Source organism: Lactuca sativa, chromosome 8, assembly GCF_002870075.4.
Source record: "Lactuca sativa cultivar Salinas chromosome 8, Lsat_Salinas_v11, whole genome shotgun sequence".
In the NCBI taxonomy this organism is placed as follows: domain Eukaryota; kingdom Viridiplantae; phylum Streptophyta; class Magnoliopsida; order Asterales; family Asteraceae; genus Lactuca; species Lactuca sativa.
In genome coordinates, this window is record NC_056630.2 from 205,800,416 (window position 1) to 205,822,868 (window position 22,453).

At 37.3% G+C, this 22,453-nt stretch overlaps 1 protein-coding gene across 1 annotated transcript; it reads right to left on the reverse strand.

Moving 5' to 3' along the window:
- Nucleotides 1–7,504: 7,504 nt before the first annotated feature.
- Nucleotides 7,505–9,546, reverse strand: LOC111915283 (protein EARLY-RESPONSIVE TO DEHYDRATION 7, chloroplastic). The gene is made up of 4 exons (XM_023910954.3): nt 8,668–9,546; nt 8,312–8,478; nt 7,981–8,065; nt 7,505–7,885 (listed from the first exon to the last, which is right to left on the reverse strand). The coding sequence occupies exons 1-4, from the start codon at nt 9,483–9,485 to the stop codon at nt 7,690–7,692; spliced, it is 1,266 nt and encodes a 421-aa protein (XP_023766722.1). The 5' UTR covers nt 9,486–9,546; the 3' UTR covers nt 7,505–7,689.
- Between the last annotated feature and the right edge of the window lie 12,907 nt (nt 9,547–22,453).

The following is a 22,453-nucleotide window of genomic DNA, read 5'->3' on the forward strand; positions in this document are numbered from 1 at the left end:
TAATAATAATAATAATAATAATAATAATAATAATAATAGTAATAATAATAATAATAATAATAATAATAATAATAATAATAATAACAGTATTTTGAATACAAATTTGAAACAACAAACACTTTCTAGTAAGAACCTTAAAGAAAATAATCCATGGAATATCCAACATATGTCCTATCTTCATTACGATTGAAAGAAATTTATTATGTCAAAATGAAGAAACAAATGAATTTACCCATTGCACTATAAACATAATTAAATCTTTTGTAACGCCACTTTCAATCCCTAATAGCCCTCATTTCGAAACCCTAAGTGAGTATGAGTGTTTTCAATCCTTGGAGTAACATTTTGGTATCATTTTAGTGTTCTTGGTGGAGAAGGAAGATCTTTGGATTGTTGTTGTTGCTCTCTAGCCTTTGGATCTGGACTCTTGGCATCTTGGAGCACCTTTTGGAGGTATAAAGTTTAGATCTTGATGACTTCTTTATTGGATCTTGCTTAAGTTTAGTTTTATGTTCTTTTTGGTCCCAAGAACTTAACTTTTGTGAGTTTGGAATGCTCCAGAGGTTTGTGTTGGCCTTTCAGTCATTTTGGAGGGTTTAGAATCATAAAAATGTAAGTTTGGACCTTGATACTCTTCTATGTAGTTCTGGAACTTTAGAGTGTGATTTAAGTTAGATTTTGGTGTTAGGCTCTTTGTAGCCATGCAAAGTCATAAAGCTTGAAGCTTTATGACTTTAGACGTTCTTTTAACATTGGATTTGAAATTTGAACATTAGGTCTTAATCCATTAAGAACTTGGTAAAAGATTTGGGATTTTGCGGTTACATCAGGCGTTTGGGTTAGAACGTTGGGCGTTTGGACGACAGTATTCATTGAATGGACGCCATGCGTTCTCTCAGAATCCCATTGGATCGATTTTGGGTCACATTTGGAATACTAGGGTTTTAGGCCTTGTTGGGCCATTAGTCTTTATGAATTTGGGCCATTGTTAGGCTTTGTGCCTTCTTGGATTTAGGCCCATGACAAGCTTTGTGTATCATTTAGGAATTTAGGCTATATTGGGCTTTTGGAGCCATTGGGTTGGGCCATGGTTATTGGGCCAAGAGAGGAAAGAGTAAAATGGTCTTTTACCTTGGGAGTTGGACAAATTAATCAAATTTCTAGTTATGGTTTATGGCCTAATTATTAATTAGGGTTTTATTTGATTTATTAGCGCGTGGATTATCCAGATCAGTTTTCCGAGCGTTTATCTAATTTCAGCAGTTTAAGGTGAGTCTCCTCTCAACGTTTAGTGGGTCGAAGTGTGACAACTCGAAATTTCTAGCTTTCATTTTTCATTGTAATTAAAGTTAGCTTCGTTTTGCTATTTTATAATGAAGTTTTGGGTCTAAAATAGTGCTTAAAGCTTAGTATATTTGAGTTACGTGTCGGAGGATGGATTAGATTGGGTGTAACATTGGAAAAACGGGCCAAACATACCAAACCTGGTGTGTGCGGCCAGCCAGCCGCACACAGGCCAACCACACACACCTCCAGCCGCACTCACCCTCCTATATATACTATCCTTGGTCTTTTGATCATTTCTTACACTTCTACAAAGCAAGGACCCGAAAATCCTCTTAAGTATCATCCGGAAAGGTAACGTATTTCACCAAGAACATCAAGAACACCAAGTTTTCTGGCAGCACATGCCTTCTGGCAGCACACCTGGCCGCACACAGGGCCGCACACACGTGCTGGCAGCACACCTGGCCGCATACACACATAAAGTGTGGATTTTGGCCATACACTCTCTTGTATAGCCTTATAACCCTTCATACAATCATATATGGTTGTAACACTTCAATATAAGTGTTTAACTAGTCCCTAAGGTGGTCCCAACTCATTAATTAGTTGTTCATAACACTAATTATATTCATATATGTGTCAATATATTCTAAATAGGATTCGCGTGTGTACTCAAGTCACCACTTGGCACTTAGCAACAGATCCAACATTGTCATCAGAACCACTCACTACAGGTGAGTTCATACCCCTAAATTAACCTTTGAAATGTTTTTAAATGCTCTTATGGGGGGAATACAAGTTGAACAATTATAGTTATTATATCAATCACATGTGATTAATGACTACCAAGCAAATGGTTTTCTTACTTTCCAAACTATTTATCAAACTATTTTACCTCAAACTGTCTTACAAACTTCTTTAATTGTCAAATACTTTTACTTAAACTCTTTTAAACTTATATTCTGTGTATCTGTATAAATATAGTTATATAAGTAGGATTGAAAAGACTTAGGACTGCTAGTCTACCCTGCTTCCTATTCTTGTTTGATGTGGTCTTAGGGTATCAAGGTTAGTTGTCCGAAGGTCGTTTGAATCCTAGTTATATATTATGTATATGTATATAGATATAAAAGGTTATTTCTTTCATTCAATTCCATGCCCTTGGGTAGCAAGGGTATACAAACATGTTTATACTTTACTAGTAAGCTACCATAGGGGTGGTTTAGGAAGATACTATTACTAGAACAATGAAACATACAATGAGTCAGTTCATACATGAGTCAATACATACTATGATGAGAATCAAACATGAAACAAAGTGACGAGAAACAAACAATAGAAACTATGATGAGAAACAAACATACAGGCTAGACAGAGGAAGAATACACAATACAGCTAGCACACAAATCACATTTCATATACATTAACCACATTTATGTGAGCCATTAAGCAGGGCATGACACTACCTGCCATGACTGTTTTTGTATCAAAATCTCCTTCATTGGAGAGCGTATTGAGTTTGCGTATAAATCTATACTGGATTGACTATCCTACACCTTGCTGCTCACTACAGTGGGACTTGCAAGTCTACGGGTGCCAAACGTCATTTTCACGACATCTTACATTGTCGTCTTTCAGCTAAGTCGGTAGCAAGATACAGGCCGATCACATGTCACCTTAAAATTTACATTTGGTTTAAGGTAGTTAGTACAACGGTAGTTACAATTTACTATTTTGTAGTGCTATAACATTTTCCCTTTACTTTTTAATTTGTGATGTTCAGACAATAAACAATAATGCAAAAACTATATTTTTGGTTAATGATAGTCGGATTTGGGAAAATACACACTTTTACAAGTGACACACACACAAATACTAGATGCATTGGTAGAAGGCTACTTTTAGTAGAAAACATAGGGTTTTCTAGGAGAGTTCAATCAAATACAAAACTTTTACAGACATACACAGTACATCTTACAAAACATCTTACAAATGCTTTCACACAAACACAAACACTAATATACTTATGATCTAACCAGCTTTAAAGCTGATACTCGCTTTCAAAATAACTTGTATTCTCAGGTCGCCAGTAGACAAGTATAGGTGCCAGGTTTTGAGAAGAAGGATCTCGTTCAAGGCTCCTCTTTTATTTTGATGTATATAATTTTTGGTGTCTATATAACTTGACAGAACACACTTGTATAAAACTATACTATTAATGCAATGGATGATGTTGTTGCTTGTTTACTACTTTGCATTGTTGTGATACTGTACATGATATCCTCCTCCCAGATGGTTTCCGCCGTTCATCGGTTTTGGGGGTGTGACACGAAGGCACCAATGTCGGCCCATGATTTATTATGATTGTGTGACTCTTGCATGTGTAGTATATGATATGTATACCGGGCGGGGCCTAATGAGTGTATTGTATGTTATTTGTCTTAGTGATTATTGCATGTGCTTTATGTGTCTATATGTATATCGGGCAGGGCCCAATGCCAGGAAGGGCCTGATGAATGTGATGAGACGGGGCTCATCTCATATTATTGATAGATCTGTTCCGAGCAGGGCCCGATGCTTGTTAGGCACGACCTATTATATGTTTGATATGTATGGTATTATGGTATGTGGTATTTTGGGGAACTCACTAAGCTTCGTGCTTATGGTTTTCAGTTTATGTTTCAGGTACTTTCGGATCGATGGGGAAGGGCTCGGGATGATCGCATCACACACACAACATGTTGTTCCGCATTTTGTTGATTTGATGTATTTGAATGATTATTGGCATACTCTGATTTTATTTTATGGTTTTATGAACACGTTTTGGATGATGATTTTATTGTTATTATTATAAAAATGAAGTTTTTGGCCTTAAATTTTGGGACGTTACATCTTTAATGTTAATATATTGTTATATCTGAAAAAAGATCATCTTCTTATTGTATACAACTTTTCTAAGCACCATGTTGTTAGTGCCAAAGCATCTTCCTTACCTTTTGCATATTCCTTAGTTCTACAGAAAGAGATAAATATCAAAAGGGTATTCAGGAACTGCGGATAACTTATTTATGTCGTCAAACTTAAACACTAGTTAGGTTAGAAGTAATCAAACATATAAATGTATAAGTAATTGAGTAATAAAAAAACTTGATAGAGACGTAAGAAAAAAATCAATACTTTCACATTTGGTTGGAGCTCTCCCCCTAACAACTACCCTTCAAATCAAAATCAACAATCAAACCCTATTTAGATTCATTTTTAAAATCATACCCAAAACCAGAAGAATATATTGGAGTAGTACTTGAATATGTTTTCACTCAAAGTCGTAGAGATATGGGAATAGCCCGTTCATATCTTATTCCAAGTGGTTTATAACTTCAATAAGAATCAATCGTCTCTCTAGATAAAGACATGTGGTTGAGCAGAATTTTCCCTTTGGACTCGTTACTATTTACAGACATTGACGCATATGATGACACATCCTAGAAGAGCGACAAAGGTGAGATGTCGATCTCTGTAAAATTGAGTATTTATAAACCTATAGGGGAGGTCGAACCCTAAACCCAAGCGATGAATAACAAATTAGATCTGGTTTTGAACAGACCTTGGGATTGAAGTGGCTCTTCGGAAAAAAAATATAACATTGACACCTCTTTCTCCTTTGTTTGATACAAACATGCATGGGCGGATCTACTATGTTGTAAGGAGTAGCACGAGATACATCTCAAAATTTCCCCGTTAAATGTAAATGTAGTAAAAATTTGTCGGAAATTACACAAATCCGTCACGAATCCATCACAAAGTATGATAATTGTGAATTTAGTGTAAATTTGCCATTTAATGACGATTTTATGACGGAAACTACCTGCGGAAATGAGCCTTTTTGTAGTTTGCAACCCCAAAAAATTTCGTGCAACCTTTGGTTTTTAGTTTTGGATCCGCCACTGCAAACATGATCAAAACTCCAAAGCAATTGCCCAATCGAAAGGCCTCAAAAGCACACAAAAACAATATATATACCATAGAAGATTAAAATATTAGCATAATCATCCCATAATCTCAGGGTCAAAGACATACCGGAAACAATGACAAAAAAATTGGAAACGTTTGAAGAGATTGTAATGGTTGCTAACCTTCTTTGAGAAAATGATTTTAGGGCTTTCTTGGACAACACATGTTGTGCATAACACCACCAAAAATCAGAACTTCCAACAACCATCAGGAACGCCTTGCACATGATCATCGCAAAAGTTTGGTAGAGAAAAGAGAAGTAATTGACATATGAAGACGATTATTCAAGGTTAATCTACTTTAGTAGAGAAAAAAAGGGAAGACGGATACGAGGACGGGAAGACAACAAGTGTAGAATACGGATTGGAGGATAATGGTGGTCACTGCAAATCCATCAGACTCCAAACCACCTAGCATTGAAACGGACAACTCGAACACTTACAGTTGTTCATAAGCTACACGTCTGTTTATATGTCATATAATAATGTCTATCACCATGTCTACCATTAGGTAGTAGATTAGGTCTACACTCATGGTGTTTACCACCATGTAAGACTTTGCAGGTGTATAAATAATGATCATTGTTTTTAACCGACATATATAAATATATAATCTACTCCTAAACTAATACCTAATTTCACATATGTTTATGACGGGACTTGAACCCTCGACCTCAAGCAAGAAATTTGATCCATATAAAATCATCCTACGATTTGAATAAAAATTTGGAGTTATATTCTCAAAAAAATATATGTTAGAAGTACTTTTTTATTGACCCTTATACACCTACAAAAAAAAAAACACCACCACTCCTTTTCCCCCTCTTCCACCTAAGGCTGGAGGGAGTGGTGTCACCGAAACCGCACTTCCTTCACCGCCACATGTGCGTCACGTCAGTTTTTACCACACATGTGTGGTTTCTTGCCACACCAAGGGAGTGGTACCAAACTTTTATTTATTTTTTTAAATTTTTTTTAACTATTTTAATTTAATAAACTTTTTTTTTAATAAAACAACATATTTTTTCATTACTTGAAAATTAAAAAACCCATTACATTGAAAATTTAAAAAACATTACATTGCATTCCAAAATAAAAATACACATGAAAAAAAAAACACATTTTTGAGATTGAGGAATTTTTTTTAAATAAAATAGAGAGAAAAGTGTTTTTTGTTTGAAAAAAAAAAATGAAGTGTATGTAGTATTTTATAGGAAAGAAAGTATTAAAAAAAAAAAAAAAACCGGTAGTATTTTGACCTGATTCCTCCCAACCAATCACATTGCACAGTTATTGAGAGGGCCGCAGTGCGGCCAAAACCGCAGGAGACCGCAATGAGGGGGCGGTGTTCGCGGCTGAGGTGGCATAAATCGCGGCCCCAAACCGCGGCCACTCCCTGCAGCCTAATGAATTTGCAGGAAGAAACCACAATCTACTAACCTACTAAAAGTATGCAAACATACACCAATTCCTTTTGGTTTAAAGTGTAAAAGAAAGTTAAACACATAGTAAAACGCCCACCAAATGATGCAACTTACATTGTCACATATACATACATGGGACTCAGAAAAGTTGAACTCGATTTGTTATATATTATGTGGTGTAGACACAGCTAGATGTACACACCATTATCAAACTTCAAAGCAGACCGTATCTTCACTTTGCTTTCTTTAATAATAATAAAAAAAATAGTCCTTTATTACACGGGGGAAAAATCTTACACACAAGAATCAAATAGACGCATATTTATGTACCTCACGTCGCTTAAAATCTAACATCACGAGATTTCCAATTAATCACTAGTTACTTTGGCTTAACTGATTGTTTGATACACTACTAGGTGTGAGACCCATGTATTACATGGGTGTATTTAAAACAATTAAATATATATAAATATTTGAAAATTTTGAATTTATAAGAAATATAAAATTATAAGGAAAGTCTATTAATAGAATTGATATGCATTTATTATTAAATTTAAATACCATATGGAATTAATAAAATAAGAAAACCACAGAATTACATGTGGAATAAAAATTAATTCAAAATAACCATAAAATGACATGTGGCAAAATGAATGTGAGTATGACAAGTGACAAAAAAAACCTTCATTTATTAGAGAAGATATATATACACACACAATGTACACCAACGTTGATGAATGACGATATAATGCCTGATCCTATTAATTATATAAAGGCTCAGAATATTGAAAAATTTCAACTACAATTTCACGTAAATTACAAACTAATACGTGATTACGATACACAATTACCGAATATTTTGTTTTCCCCCCTTTTCTCCCATCAAATAGTCCCATGAAAAGCACAAAGGTGAAACCACTTGAAAACAAATTTACATATCCCACAAACAATTCCAGCTAACATTTCATTCAGATTTCCGATTTACTAGATTTACTAGAAGACGATTTTGACCCAGAAGCCGCAGCTTTCACAAGCGAAGTTGGTTTAAAAGCATTTTTCGGGTTGAAAGCCTTTCGGATCTTGAAAACCGCCCATGCGGTTCCTATCGCATGCCCTGCTGCATCCATCCCTGTGCTTGTAACCTTCGCAGCATCTTCACCGTGCCTATAATTAATCAATCAATTAATTAATGATCTCATTACTTTAGGTGACCTAAAAAACCCAAAAAATGTCATGTTTAAAACTGATATTATGCTTACTTATGTGAAACAAGATCCGTAGTCACTGTTGATGTTGTCGACATGACGTTCCTTCCTGCTACTTCAACCGCATCGCACACCTTATCTATTTCCAAAAACCCAAATCAATCTGTAAACTTACTTATGTAAATCTATTATATAATAGATAATTTGCAAGTTTTTTGGTTATAATTTTCAAGTTATTTCGAAAATGTTAGAGTTTGCATAAAATGGATTAAATTGCAATTCTTCACTTCATTAACATTGACGGATGAAGGAAAGTAATCAAATTCCTTCCGTACATTCCATTCCATAAGATAAAACAATAAAGATTGAAAGAAGGAATACGTACTGAATCCATCTAAGGAAGCAAGAACAATCTCTCCAGGAAGAAGGGAAAAGAACTTCTTTCCTGGTGCAGAGTTCACAATCGAGCTCGTAAAGAACCCCGACACCTTCACCACCCCTGAAAGCAACCCTGTTGCCACACTCTCTGACATCTTGGTCAACTTCTTCACCCTAAAATTCATGAAATTAACACTTAATTTGTCTATAAAAATCGAATCTTTCATAATATGATCACTTTAAACTTTATAGCAAGTACATAAACACGAAAAAAGATCGAAAATGGTCATCAAATTTGTAAAAATGATGAATTTGGAAGACTTCATAGTTGACTTTTTGGAGTCAAAATCAAAAAGTCAATACCTTTTCATCCTCTTCAGAGCTTCTGGACTAACATCGGCTTTTTGCCCTGATTTCATCCTCTTCTTCAAGTACTCATTCCCCCATTTCAATCTATCAACTGTTACATCACCACACCATAATATCCCTCTGATTACTTGACCCGACCCGGATGCAATCATCCGAGCAACCGACCCACTGTAATCCTCCACGTTCGGTGCTAATGTCGTCCAATACGCCGACGCTTTAGCCTCCGGAGAGCCAACTCCCTCCACCGCCACAGCCCTCTCCACCTCCTTCACCGAAAACGCACTGTACTCCTCCAAAACCCTATCGAGTTCATCGGAAGAGTTTCCTGTGATTGTCAAACCGTAGTTCAACAAATCCTCCGGTTCGACGTCGTTTCCGGATTGGGATGGTACACGAAGGGTGAAGAAGTAGTGAGATCCGTCTAGTTTCACGGCTGCTTCGTCTTTCGCTAACGGCCACTGGATTTCGTCGCCGACACGAGCGAGAGCCGCGACGACGTTGCCGCCTTGTCGGAGACGGATTATTTCGAACACCCCGGAAGCTAATTGGATGCTCTGTTGTTTGTCGATTAAGTGAACGATTGATCCGGGGATTTTGATTACAACTTCCTCTGAAGATTCAAAAGCAGTTGATTGTTGTTGTTGTTCATGGCTTTGATCGTTGTCCGGGAACAGTTTCTCAGCGAGATCCTTGGTCTCGAGTGATGGGTACATGGATGGAGCTGAAGGATTTGATGACGAAAATGAAGAATACGATTCTGGGTTCGACTGATCGACTTGTGGGTAGAGATTTTTAGAGGAGTGTGACGCCATGTTTGATTGTTGTTGTTGCAGGTTTTCAAGATCTTCGGGATATTTATGAGGGTTAAACTTAGAAACGAAGATAGCGTGGGATGTATAGAAGACGAGTATTTAGGGACACGTGTCAGACGCGGAATGTGTAGTGACAGACGTGTGTACGTGTAGATGAGGATGTATTTTCCTGATGATCAGTATAAAATATTATAATTATAATTATAATTTTGTATTGTGTTTTGATATGTTTTTGAGATTAAGAATGATATTAATTGTATTTTTTAATTTTACTAACAAAATACATGACAGATGTTAATCTTAATAGTATTCCTATAATAAATGGTGCCTAAAGATAAAAAAAAGGACAATATAGACAAAATGTGAAGATTTTGAAAGAGAAGAACCAGTTGTGACTAACCATGAAAGTAGGAGGACCATTTTAAGACTCTAACCTTGTAATGAGAGCAAGATGTCTTTGTGGGTCTAAGCATCTTTGACCAGTCAACTGTACGGTGGTCGACTTCTATGTTTTAATTTCTCTCTTTCTTATTTAGGGTCATTTTTTATGATTATCCGTAAAACATAAATTATTATTTACGATAAAAAATTGTTGTGTACGAATCACTATAAAAATATAAAACCAAAAATTGTTGTTAACGAATCACTGCCCTTTAAATTGTATTATTTTGATCGATCAATTTTTGAGCATGGGTCAATCGGAAAGAATAGAAAGTTAAGCCAAAAACTTTGAGAAAATGGATCTAAAAAAGTTAAAATCAAACCACACGTGTAAATTTAGATTTATTTAATTAGAAAAGGCAAATTAGTGCCAAAATATGTTTACTAAGGAACCCTATTTGTATTGGAATGTGGAATGTGATATTGTTGTTGAAGGAAAGAAAACCAAAATCTAAACAATATGTAAAACCAATAACTAAACCGAAATAGTCGATTTTTGTCCAATAAGGTTCGATCTTTGTTCGATTATTTGGTTTGTTAGTCTAAACCGAGTTATCAACTGCAATTTAACCGTCACTATATATTTGTTACCAAAGAGTTTATAATCTAACTATACCTTGATGTGTTGGTGAAAATAAGGGAAGGATGCACTTGCACAACCTTAGACATCTCTTTTATATATATATATATATATATATATATATATATATATATATATATATATATATATATATATATATATATATATATATATATATATATATATATATATATATATATATATATATATATATATATATATATATATATATATTAGTTTATAACCCATGTGAACCACGATTATAAAATTAATTAAAATTTTATAATAAAACTCAAAATTATTAATTAATTATTTTAAATAAATTAATAATTAAGAGATTCTTTTAGTTATATAAATTTTAATCATTAATTTAAATAAATATGTGAAATATATTATTTTATAATTTGTATTAATTTTATTTTAATTTTTATTCTAATGTTATATATTTAATGTAATTAAAGTGAAAAATTTAAAATTTGAAATTTGAAATGAAGTTACAAGTGACATGCATTAATTGACACATGACAAAAGATGAATAAAACATGCATTAATTAAAAGGCCTAATAAGATGACACATGTCAAAAGAAGAATAAAATTATTCTTTTATTATAATACTAGTTTATAACCTGTGAGAACTACGGTTATAAAATTAATTAAACTTTCATATTTAAAAAATCAAATCAAATTAATCAATTATTTTAAATAAATTATTACTTAAGAGATATTTTTTTAATTATATAAAATTATAATCGTTGATTTAAATAAATACGTGAAGTTATATCACCTTATAATCTGTATTAATTTTATTTTATCTTTTAATCTAATATTTTAATTTAATATATTAGAGTGAAAAAAAATTAGAATTTGAAATTTAAAATGGATAATCAATTATTAATTTAATGTAATTAGAGTAGGAAATTTAAAATTTAAAATTTAAAATTTGAAATTAATAATTAATAGGCTGACAAGTGATATGATAGGTGACATATAATATTAATTAGTAGTTCTAATTGTATTATATATGTCAATAGGAGAATAAACCTATTCATTTATTAGAATAGAGAGACTAGGTGTGAGTAGGGCTGTTCATTATTCGGATAAAACCGAATTGTCCAATCGGACAATTTGGATTGAACTATTTGGTTTGGATATTCGGATTTTCGGATCGATTTTCAGCAAAACGGAATTATTATTTTGGATATAAGATTGGTTACGGTTTATAAAATTAAAACCGAGTAGTCTAAAAAACCGAATAAGAGTTTATTATTTATTTATGTACCTATATTTGTTTCAAATATACATATTTTAGTTATTTATTAATTTGCTAAATTATATTTTTAATTAGACTCCAAAGTATTATACAATAAAAATCGTCAATGTATATGTTTCAAAAAGTTTTTTATCTATAAAATATTAGATTATAATACATTTTTTAATAGTTGTTCATAAATTTTGATTCTCAACCAAACAATTTATATTTGTTTAAAGTTCACTAATATTCATGTTATATAACTATTTAAATGACATGTCTCTTGAAAACCGAGTTGTAAAAACCAATCCAACCAAATTGTAATTTGATTGGTTCGGATCTGATTTGAATTTAGTTTGGACAGTTTGGATTCATGTTTTGAAAACCGAAATCCATTTGGATTCACCTTATTGGATTAGATCAAACCGATCCATCCAAACGAACACCTCTAAGTGTGAGACTCATCTATTACATGAGTTTATTTAAAAGAAAATTTAAATATAAAATTCAAAATATTTGAGAAGTTTGAATTTATAAGAAAAGTGATAAAAATATTGAATTATAAAACTTAAAGTGTTTTTTTTTCTCTTTTAAATTTAAACAAATAATTTAGATAAATAAATAAAGAAAATTAATGAAACTTTAAATTAGTAATTTTGAAATTAGAAGGAAAATTCATTAATGAAATTGATATGCATTTATTATTTGATTTAAATAATGTGTGAAATTTAATAAAATAGAAAAACCATAAAATGACATGTGGAATATAAATTAATTTAAAATAACCATAAAATTACATGTGACAAAATGAATAAGAATATGACATGTGGTAAAAAGATCTTTATTTATTAGAGTATATATATATATATATATATATATATATATATATTCTTTTATATTTTTATTATATAGTATTAAATTCTATGTTTGCATATCCTATTTCTTTTATCTAAATCGGCCATGGGAAAAAATAGTCTTTCAGTTAAATGTTGAGGTTCAGCTTTAGTTAATAAATAGTTTAAAAGTAGTATAAAGAATGTAAGAAGTGTATATGTTTGGTGTTCTATTTTTTTGTTATATACTAGGTGTGAGACTCATGTATTACATGAGTTTATTTAAAATAAAAACTAAATACAAAATTCTAAACATTTGAGAAGTTTGAATTTATAAAAAAAATGAGAAAATATTGAATTATAAAAATTAAAGTGTATCTTTTTCTTTTTTAAATTTCAACATATAATTTAGATAAATAAATAAAAAGCTAATGAATCTTTAATTTAGTAATTTTGAAATTCAAAGAAAGTTCATTAATGAAATTGATATACATTTATTATTGCATTTAAATACTATCTATAATTTAATAAAATGAAAAACCATAAAATGGCATGTGGAATAAAAATTAATTTAAAATAACCACAAAATTAAATGTAGCAAAATAAATAAAAATATGACATATGACAAAAAAAAAATTATTAAGGAGGATTTGCTGTAAATTAAACATTTTTTTTTGTTAATAAGTAGTTCATCAAAACTCACTGCCCATGCGCGTCGACATAGGGCCATCAAAAAGTCGTGAGCAAACATCCATAAATGGTAGGGACATATTCCTCACTATTTTTGTGTTTAAAAACAATATTAATTTTAGCAAATTCATAACTAAAATAACTTTAAATACTTTTACAAGTGGATAATGAAACTTTCATTCATTTCACTTTCTCATCTCTCATTCATCAAATTAAACATGTTTGTGGACGGATTATAAATAATATAGTTGGTCTTGTTTTCTAGTAATAGCCATGATTCATACTTGTTCTTGAGGAGGTAATCAAAATGGCCCATTTATTTTCCAGTCAAGGTTGTGATGTGTAAACATAAACAAATCAAACCATTTATAAGACTACTATAAGTGAATGCAAATAAAATGAAATAATTAAAAATGTAAAGTTTATTTCACAGTTTTACATAGGGCTGTAAACTAACCGAACGAACACGAACAAAGGCTTGTTCATGTTCGTTCGTTTAAGTTAGCCGAACAATCGAACGAACACAAATGGATAAGCGAACAAAGATTTTTTGTTCATGTTCATTCGTTTAACAAATTGTCTTGTTCATGTTCGTTCATTTATGTTCGTGAACATGCTAACCGAACATAAACGAACAAAGATAAACATACACAATTGAACATATATGAACATAAACGAATTATAATATAGTAATGTAATAAAAAAAACAATTAAAAATATATGAACATAAAAAAACTTAAACGAATGAACATAAACGAACGTAAATGAACGAACGAGATCATTGTTCATGTTCGTTCGTTTAACTAAACGAACGAGAATTTGTGTTCATGTTCGTTCATTTATTAAATAAACGAACATAAACGAACTTCCCGCCGAACAGTTCACGAACGGTTCCGAATCGTTCAGTTCGTTTACAACATTAGTTTTACATTCCTCATGCTCATAACAACAACATTATTAAAAGGTTTAGAATATTATTAGGCAAATTTGTTTATGTAAACTCTATTTCATAGTTTACAAATTCTACATTCTAAATAAAGTTTAGATTCACAAACCAAAAATTGCAAGAACAAATTGTTAACATAATAAACATGATATTTATTAATTATAAACACCAAATATCACCCAAAAAAAATATATGAAGTAGAAATCAAATTAAATAATTATAAACACCAAATATCACCCAAAAAAAAATATATGAAGTAGAAATCAAATTTCACAAACATCATCGAAAGCACTCAAAAATATTCACTAGTAGCATAAAGACTCAAAAGTAGAAACCATATTTCACCAAAAATATTCAAAGTGGTTACCAAATTTCACCGACAACATTAAATTAAACATCAATTTCACCAAAAATAATGTCAAGTAAAAATATAGCGATTTTCTATTAGAAAATCCCAAAATTATAAAGGTTTAAATATTAGAAAATCTCAAAAATATAAAGGTATAAATACATAAATATATCTTTTCAATCATGGGATGTGAGAAATATATGACTTAAGTTGTTTATAGGGCCATAAGAAATTATTTTTTTAGCTTACTGAAAATATTATAGAATGCTTATAACAACTTAATTACAAAGAAAATAAAATAAATATAAACTAGAGGGGTTTCCTGCCTGTTGTGCGGGGCGGAACGTGTCGTTTTGTGAGACAAATAATGAAGTACATTGCATAAATTGGTATCCACATTAAAATATGTTGCTATTCTGTGTGGAAATGAAGATCAAGATTCATACGAACAAATTCAGATGAAGATGTATCAATATTACATTTGATTTTGTGTTGAGGTGGGTGGTTCCGAACTCCAGTCGCTTGAAGAAGTTCCAAAAAGGGATGAAACATCTGGGAACAATATTGAAGCTCTGTAAAAAACACAATACAAATCATTAGAACACACAAAAGAGAGGACGGGGGTGGAGAAGTTGTAGGTGGAACTTACTGGTTTCTTTAAAGTTCTCAATTTTTTTTATCGGCATGAATCGGTGTATAAATGCCACAAAAAAAACATTCTCATAAAAGAATGTCTACAAACATCAAAATTACATTAAAATAGAAGTCAATAAAACCTTTTCACATTATAAAACCCTATAACTAATTAAAACAAAAATGAATATGTAGAAAGCAGATAGTGGTACCTTATTTAGTGTTTAAGCAAAGATTAGAGATGTTTTCCAAAACAACATACATGTACCTTGTAGCTTCCATAAATCTGATGCAAACCACTGAATTTAGTTGTACAACACTCCTTTATATTAAATTTGATCCCTGGGTTTATATGTACAAAAACTCTAATTAAAAGGATGTGCACAATAAAGAATCCAAAAGTAATTATGTGAGTACACACCTGGAATCAACTAAAACATAAAATCGAGAAAAGATTAACCGAAAAGTGTCACATCCATAAATTTTACACCAAATTTAAACATTTTCAATCATAAATGAAAGTTAAATAACGTTGTTTTACAAAAATGTTTTCAAATCAATATCCATCAGAGTGTCCCAAAATCATAACATAAGGATGAGGAGTGATACGGTCACGCCTTCGCCTTGCCATGAACTCCTGAAGTGCCCGAAACAATAAACTGAAAACTGTAAGCCCGAGGGCTTAGTGAGCTACCCCCAAAATACCAATACCAAACTGACAATGCCATATCGATAACAATCAATCAATCAATCAGCATGCATATTGGGCCATCGGCCTGACTGGACCGCCCTACTGGGCCTACAGTCTATCTGAATCCATCCCGTACCTTCGGCATGACTGGTCCGCCACGTGGACCTGCAGTCTCCCCGGACCGCTCATAGGGTATGTTGGCCTTCAGCACAAAGCAGGACCGCCTCAACCCAACCAACAAGCAAATACCCGTGTGCGCATAACTATCATATACTGGCGTACACAACATCAAACATATCTATCTCACTGATCACCAATCATAGAATTCTCTCGTAACTAGAGTACCGACCTAGCAGGTCACTAACATACCAATCCTTACGGATCATAAGAGCATAACATACTGTCTACCCTGATTCCGATCTAACAGATCATAACCACATGTAGCATACCATAAAAATAACAACTAAAGGGTCGGCCCTGGTGCCGTAGACCCTATCGATATAGTCAGGATAACTCACCTTGCAATTGTCGACTCGGAAGATACACTCCAACACTCGGATCACCCGACACAGGCTCCACCACCTATGATCATAGTACAATATACTCATAAGTCCTTAACCTTATAAGGTACCCCATAACCCATTAGACAACCCCTGATCAAGGTCAAAGTCCTCAGTCAAGGTCAACTGTCCGTGTTGACCTCGACTCGCCGAGTACCCTCGGCTACTCGTCGAGTTCCCTGAGGTACATTCCAACTCGCCGAGTTCCTTCGATTCTCGATCAAACTTTAAGGCCAGCCGTCGAGTTCCCTCCTTGCAACTCGACGAATACACACTCATACATATCCAAGAGAAAACTCATCCAACTCGCCGAGTTGTTCTTCAACTCGTCGAGTCTTATGGTGATCTTCATCGGACTCACCGAGTTGTTCATCCAACTCGTCGAGTTCACGGCCATCTTCATATGACTCGCCGAGTCAACTTTGCGACTCGCCGAGTCCATTCAATCCTCTTTCCATACAAACTTGTTTTGAGCCATGCAACGGCTCCAAATCACAGATCCAAGCTTCTAGGGCATGCTTATCACGTAAAGTTGCAAAGTTTACGTGCATGCATGGCCTTAAAGGCTCCAAATGCCAAATCTAAGTTCTTAATGGGGCTTCATGCCCAAGAGGGACCTCAATCACCACCAAAACCGTAACTTTATGCTTCTAGAATCCAAGGAGGGTCCAGATCTGAAGTTACAACTTCAGATCTAGCCCATAGCTCTTCATACCAATTTGGAAATCCATAAAAAGCCCTAGAAACTCAACAAAAGGTAAAAAGGGAAGTAAGGATGGCACTTTGATACCTCCAAAGGATGCTAGCTGAGGTAAATCCTGCTTCCCACGCTTTCCTTGCTTCAATTCCTTTGCACTCTTAGCTTTCTCCCTCCAAGATTCTCTTTCCAAGCTTCAAACACCACACAAAGGCACCCACACACGTATAAGGACTCTCAGGACTCTCTATAATTGTAACGAGGCCCAAGGGCGGCTAAGGTCCCTTTAAATAGGGGTGCAAACCCTGAGATTTAGGGTTTCATTTGTTAGCTCCTACTCGCCGAGTCCCAATAGGGACTCGTCGAGTAGGTCACTTAACACACGATCCCATCCCGCTGCTACTCGACGAGTAGGTCAACCAACTCGTCGAGTAGAGCTTAACCCAATAAATCATATTTAAGCAATACCTGAGAATCGGGGCGTTACAACTCTCCCCCACTTGAACTAGACTTCGCCCTCGAAGTCCGCTGGAATAAACAATGTCGGGTAATGCTCGCGCATCTCCGCCTCCGGCTCCCATGTCCACTCGAATCCCCTCCGATGTTCCCACTGTACCTTTACCAAAGGTATTTCCTTGTTCCGCAGAATCTTCTTCTTCCTTGCCAAAATAGCCACAGGCCTCTCCACATAGTTCAGGCGCTCATCGACCTGAATGTCATCCAAGGACACCACTGCCTCCTGGTCCATAATGTATTTTCGCAATTGTGAAACATGAAACGTGTTGTGGATCCGGCTGAGCTCTTTCGGGAGCTCTAGCCTATAAGCCACCCTGCCAACCCTGGCAACAATCCTGAATGGACCAATATAACGGGGACCTAATTTTTCCCTCTTCCTGAAGCGGATCACACCCTTTTAGGGTGAGACCTTCAGGAGAACCATGTCACCCACTTGAAATTCCAGTTCAGATCGGCGTCGATCAGCATAAATTTTCTGCCGACTCTGAGCGGTCTGCAGTCGCTGTCTAATTTGTTGTATCATCTCGGTAGTTTGCAGAACTACCTCTGTCTGACCCATCACCCTGTGCCCAACCTCGCCCCAGCAGACTAGGGTCCTACACTTCCGCCCATACAACAGCTCGAAGGGCGGGGCGCCAATACTGGAATGATAGTTGTTGTTGTAGGCGAACTCCACAAGCGGTAGGTAGGAATCCTAACTCCCACCGAAATCAATGATGCACGCCCTCAACATATCCTCGAGGGTCTGAATGGTCCGCTCACTCTGTCCATCAGTATGCGGGTGGAACGCCATACTAAAATGCAGTCTCGTACCCAGTTCCTCGTGGAACTTCTGCCAGAAACGGGAAGTAAACCTGACATCCCGATCGGAAACAATGGAAACTGGGACCTCATGGCGAGAGACAATCTCGCGGACGTATAGGTCGGCCAACTTCTCTGCCGACGAACTCTCCTGTATGGCTAGGAAATGGGCACTCTTGGTCAATCGATCCACGATGACCCATATAGCATCGAACCCTCTTGTCGTCTTCGGCAACTTCGTGATGAAATCCATCGCGATCCGTTCCCATTTCCACATGGGAATCTCCAGAGGCTGCAGCTTACCATGCGGCCTCTGATGCTCGGTCTTGACCATCCTACATGTCAAACACCTCTCAACAAATCAAGCAATATCTCGTTTCATGCCAAGCCACCAATAGCTCGAACTCAAATCACAGTACCTCTTGGTGGCTCCTAGGTGAATAAAAAAACGAGACTTATGAGCCTCCTCCATCACTGTCTGCCGGACGCCTCCGGACATCGGAATCCAAACCCGACCATAACGGGTCAACAATCCGTGGCTATCCTGAAAAAACCGGGCGCTTTCGCCCTTAATCCTCTCCAACTTCCAGTTCTCTGGTCTCATCACCTCAATCTGAGCGTCCCTGACCAAACCCACCAGCGGGGAATCCACCGCTATCCTCATACACCTGGCTGGGATTGGGGACCCAGCTGACTTGTGGTTCAAAGCATCCGCAACTGCGTTTTCTTTACCAGGATGGTAAAAGATCTCACAATCATAGTCCTTGACCATATCCAGCCACCTGCGCTGCCTCATGTTCAGGTTCGACTGATCCATGATATGTCTCAAACTCTTGTGATCCGTGTATATAGTGCAACAGACCCCGTATAGATAGTGCCTCCAAATCTTGAAAGCGAAAACCACCGCTCCCAACTGAAGATCGTGCGTAGGGTATCTCGTCTCATGCGGCTTCAGTTGCCACGATGCGTAGGCTACCACCCGTCCTCGCTGCATGAGGACTGCCCCCAAACCTGTGATGGATGCATCACAAAATACCACAAAATCCTCCACTCCCTCAGGGAGTGGCAATACTGGCGCCTCGCATAAACACTGCCGGAGAGTCTCAAACGCCCTATATTGCTCAGGGCCCCACCGGAAATCCACCCCTTACTCGTTAGACGGGTAAGGGGTACGGTAATCTTGGAGAAATCACGAATGAATCTCCGATAATACCCTGCTAAACCCAAGAAACTCCTGATGTCAGAGGGAGATTTCGGGGTCTCCCACTGCATAACCGCCTCCACTTTGGCCGGATCGACCAAAATCCCCTTCTGGTTAACAAGGTGTCCGAGGAAATGGACCTCTCGTAACCAAAACTCACATTTCGAGAACTTGGCATACAGTCGTTCTTGCCTCAGAACTTCCAACAGCTCCCTGAGATGCTCCTCATGCTGCTCTCAAGTCTTGGAATACACCAAGATATCGTCTATAAACACAATGACCGAGCGATCGAGCATCGTTCTGCATACCCGGTTCATCAGATCCATGAACACTGCTGGCGCGTTGGTGAGCCCAAACAACATCACCACGAACTCGTAATGACCATAACGAGTCCGAAACGCGGTCTTCTCCACGTCTTCCTCCCTCACCCTAACCTGGTGATACCCTGATCTCAAATCAATCTTGGAAAACCAAGATGCACCCTACAGCTGATCGAAAAGATCGTCTATCCTCGAGAGCGGATAATGGTTCTTCACCGTTAACTTGTTCAGTTCCCGATAGTCAATGAACATCATGTGCGAACCGTCCTTCTTCCTGACGAAAAGGATCGGTGCTCCCTAGGGTGAACTACTCGGACGAATAAACTACTTACCCAACAGCTCCTGCAACTGAGATGATAGTCCCTGCATCTCAGGCGGTGCCAGGCGATACGACGCCTTGGCGATAGGGGCCGCACCTGGCACTAGATCAATCCTGAACTCAACCTGCCTCTCCGGAGGCACTCTGAGTAACTCCTCCAGAAACACATCAACAAACTCCCTAACCACCGGGACCTCAGAAACTGAGATCTGCTCTCTAACCCGCATATCTACTACATACACCAAATAACCGGCACACCCGTGCTGAATATTCTGTTGAGCCCTGGCTATCGAACAAAACCCAGATCCCACCCTGGTGCCCTCACCATATACTACAAGCTCTCCCCCACTTGGGGTTCGAACCACCACCCGCTGTCTCTCACAGTCGATCATGGCGCCAAAACGGCTAAGCGAATCCATCCCTACAATCACGCATACATCCCCCCATAGGGATAGGGACCAAATCTATCGGGAAGGACACCCCAAAAATCTCCAACTCGCATCCCCGGTAGACCGAGGAAGCAGAAACCCCGTGATCGTTGGCGATCGAAACTCGCAACGGACACTCAAGATCATCTATCGGCACATTAAACCCTCTACTGAAAGTCTGAGATACGAACGACCGACTCGCCCCCGAGTCAAATAAAACCAAAGAAGGCAAAGAATTTACTAGAAACATACCTTATCACAGGTACAATCCATAAGCATAACACGAATACAACAATTGAGACAGAGAATAGAAACGTACCAACAACCACATCCGATGCTGCTTTGGCCTCCTCGGCCGTGAGCTGGAAGGCGCGCCCCTGAGCCTTCGAAGGCTCCACCTTGACTGGCCTCTCATCTCCAATCCTCACAGTAGCTGGCGCGGAACCCTGCGCCGACTTGGCGGCGAGCTGCGGACAGTTGGTCTTCACATGACCAACCTGATGACAATGGTAACAAATCCTCATATCTGCGGGAGGGGCGGACTGACGGCAGTCCCTGGCATAGTGCCTCTCCTTGCCACATTTGTGGCACCCACCTCCTACTCTACAAACTCCCGAATGAACCCTGCCACACTTTCCACAAGTGCGGCTCTGCTATCCCCCAGACCGTGTATCAACGGTCTTAGACCGCTTAGGCGACGGCTGAGACTGTGTCGGGGCCTGACGCTGCTCCTTCAGCTGCAACTCTATCTCCAACTCACGCCGCCTCGCGGCTTCCTGAAGATCCAGGAGGGTATCACATTGTTGTGTAGACACAAACTGTCGAATATCAGACTTGAGCATACTCAGATAACGAGCCATCTGAGACTGATCTAAAGCAAACTCCGGGAAAAACATAGCCCTCTCCGTGAACATACGGGTAATCTCCATCACAGACTCCCCATCCTATCTCAATGTCAAAAACTCCTGAGCAAGCCGCTCCCGTTCCACGCGCGGATCGTAGTGGGTGCGAAACATATCCCAGAACTGCTCCCAAGTAATAGCAGCCCGCTGATCATCAGAATATGAACCTGTCGTCAATCTCCACCAGTCCTTTGCCCCAAGCCTCAGCAGGTTCAGGGCACACCTGACCTTCTGGTCAGCAGGACATGAGCACGTGAAGAAACATCCCTCCACGTCAGATAACCACCTCATAGCCCTAATCGCATCCTGTACCATCAAACGTCGGGGGCTTCGTATTATCAAAGTCCCGGTACTGGAAAGCCTTGCTGGCTCCTCCTCCAACCCCTGCCGCAGTTACAGCCGAAGTGGCTGCAGCGGCAGCTGTCTCTGCTAGAGCTGCATATCGCTCATCAAAGTACTCAACCATCGCGGTCTTAATCGACCCAAACATCTCTGGCAGCTGCGCTCTGAATGCCGCAACAATCTCGTCGTGCATAATCTCCCGGATCCTAGCATCCAACTCCTCGGTCCCTATCTGTATCACGAGCTCAGGTGCTACCGGCACCTCCAACCCTCCGTTTCCCGACCCCGATCCTAATCCTGATCCAGATCCGGAACCAGAAGCAACACGTCTCGTCACCACCATACTGAAGTATATATACAAGTCATCAGATAACTAACATAATGTCGGGAGACCAAAACCCACATACCCTAGGGGTTGTGATTTCCTTGCTACGCGTATGGGTCCTGTGCTTTCAGTAGTACGGGCCCAT

Excerpts from the sequence above, each read along its gene's own strand:
- LOC111915283 (XM_023910954.3), bottom strand. The coding sequence starts at position 9,485 with ATGGCGTCACACTCCTCTAAAAATCTCTACCCACAAGTCGATCAGTCG. Across the intron at positions 8,479-8,667 it reads GCTCTGAAGAGGATGAAAAG|GGTGAAGAAGTTGACCAAGA; the intron begins GTATTGACTTTT and ends CATGAATTTTAG. Across the intron at positions 8,066-8,311 it reads TGCTTCCTTAGATGGATTCA|ATAAGGTGTGCGATGCGGTT; the intron begins GTACGTATTCCT and ends TTTTGGAAATAG.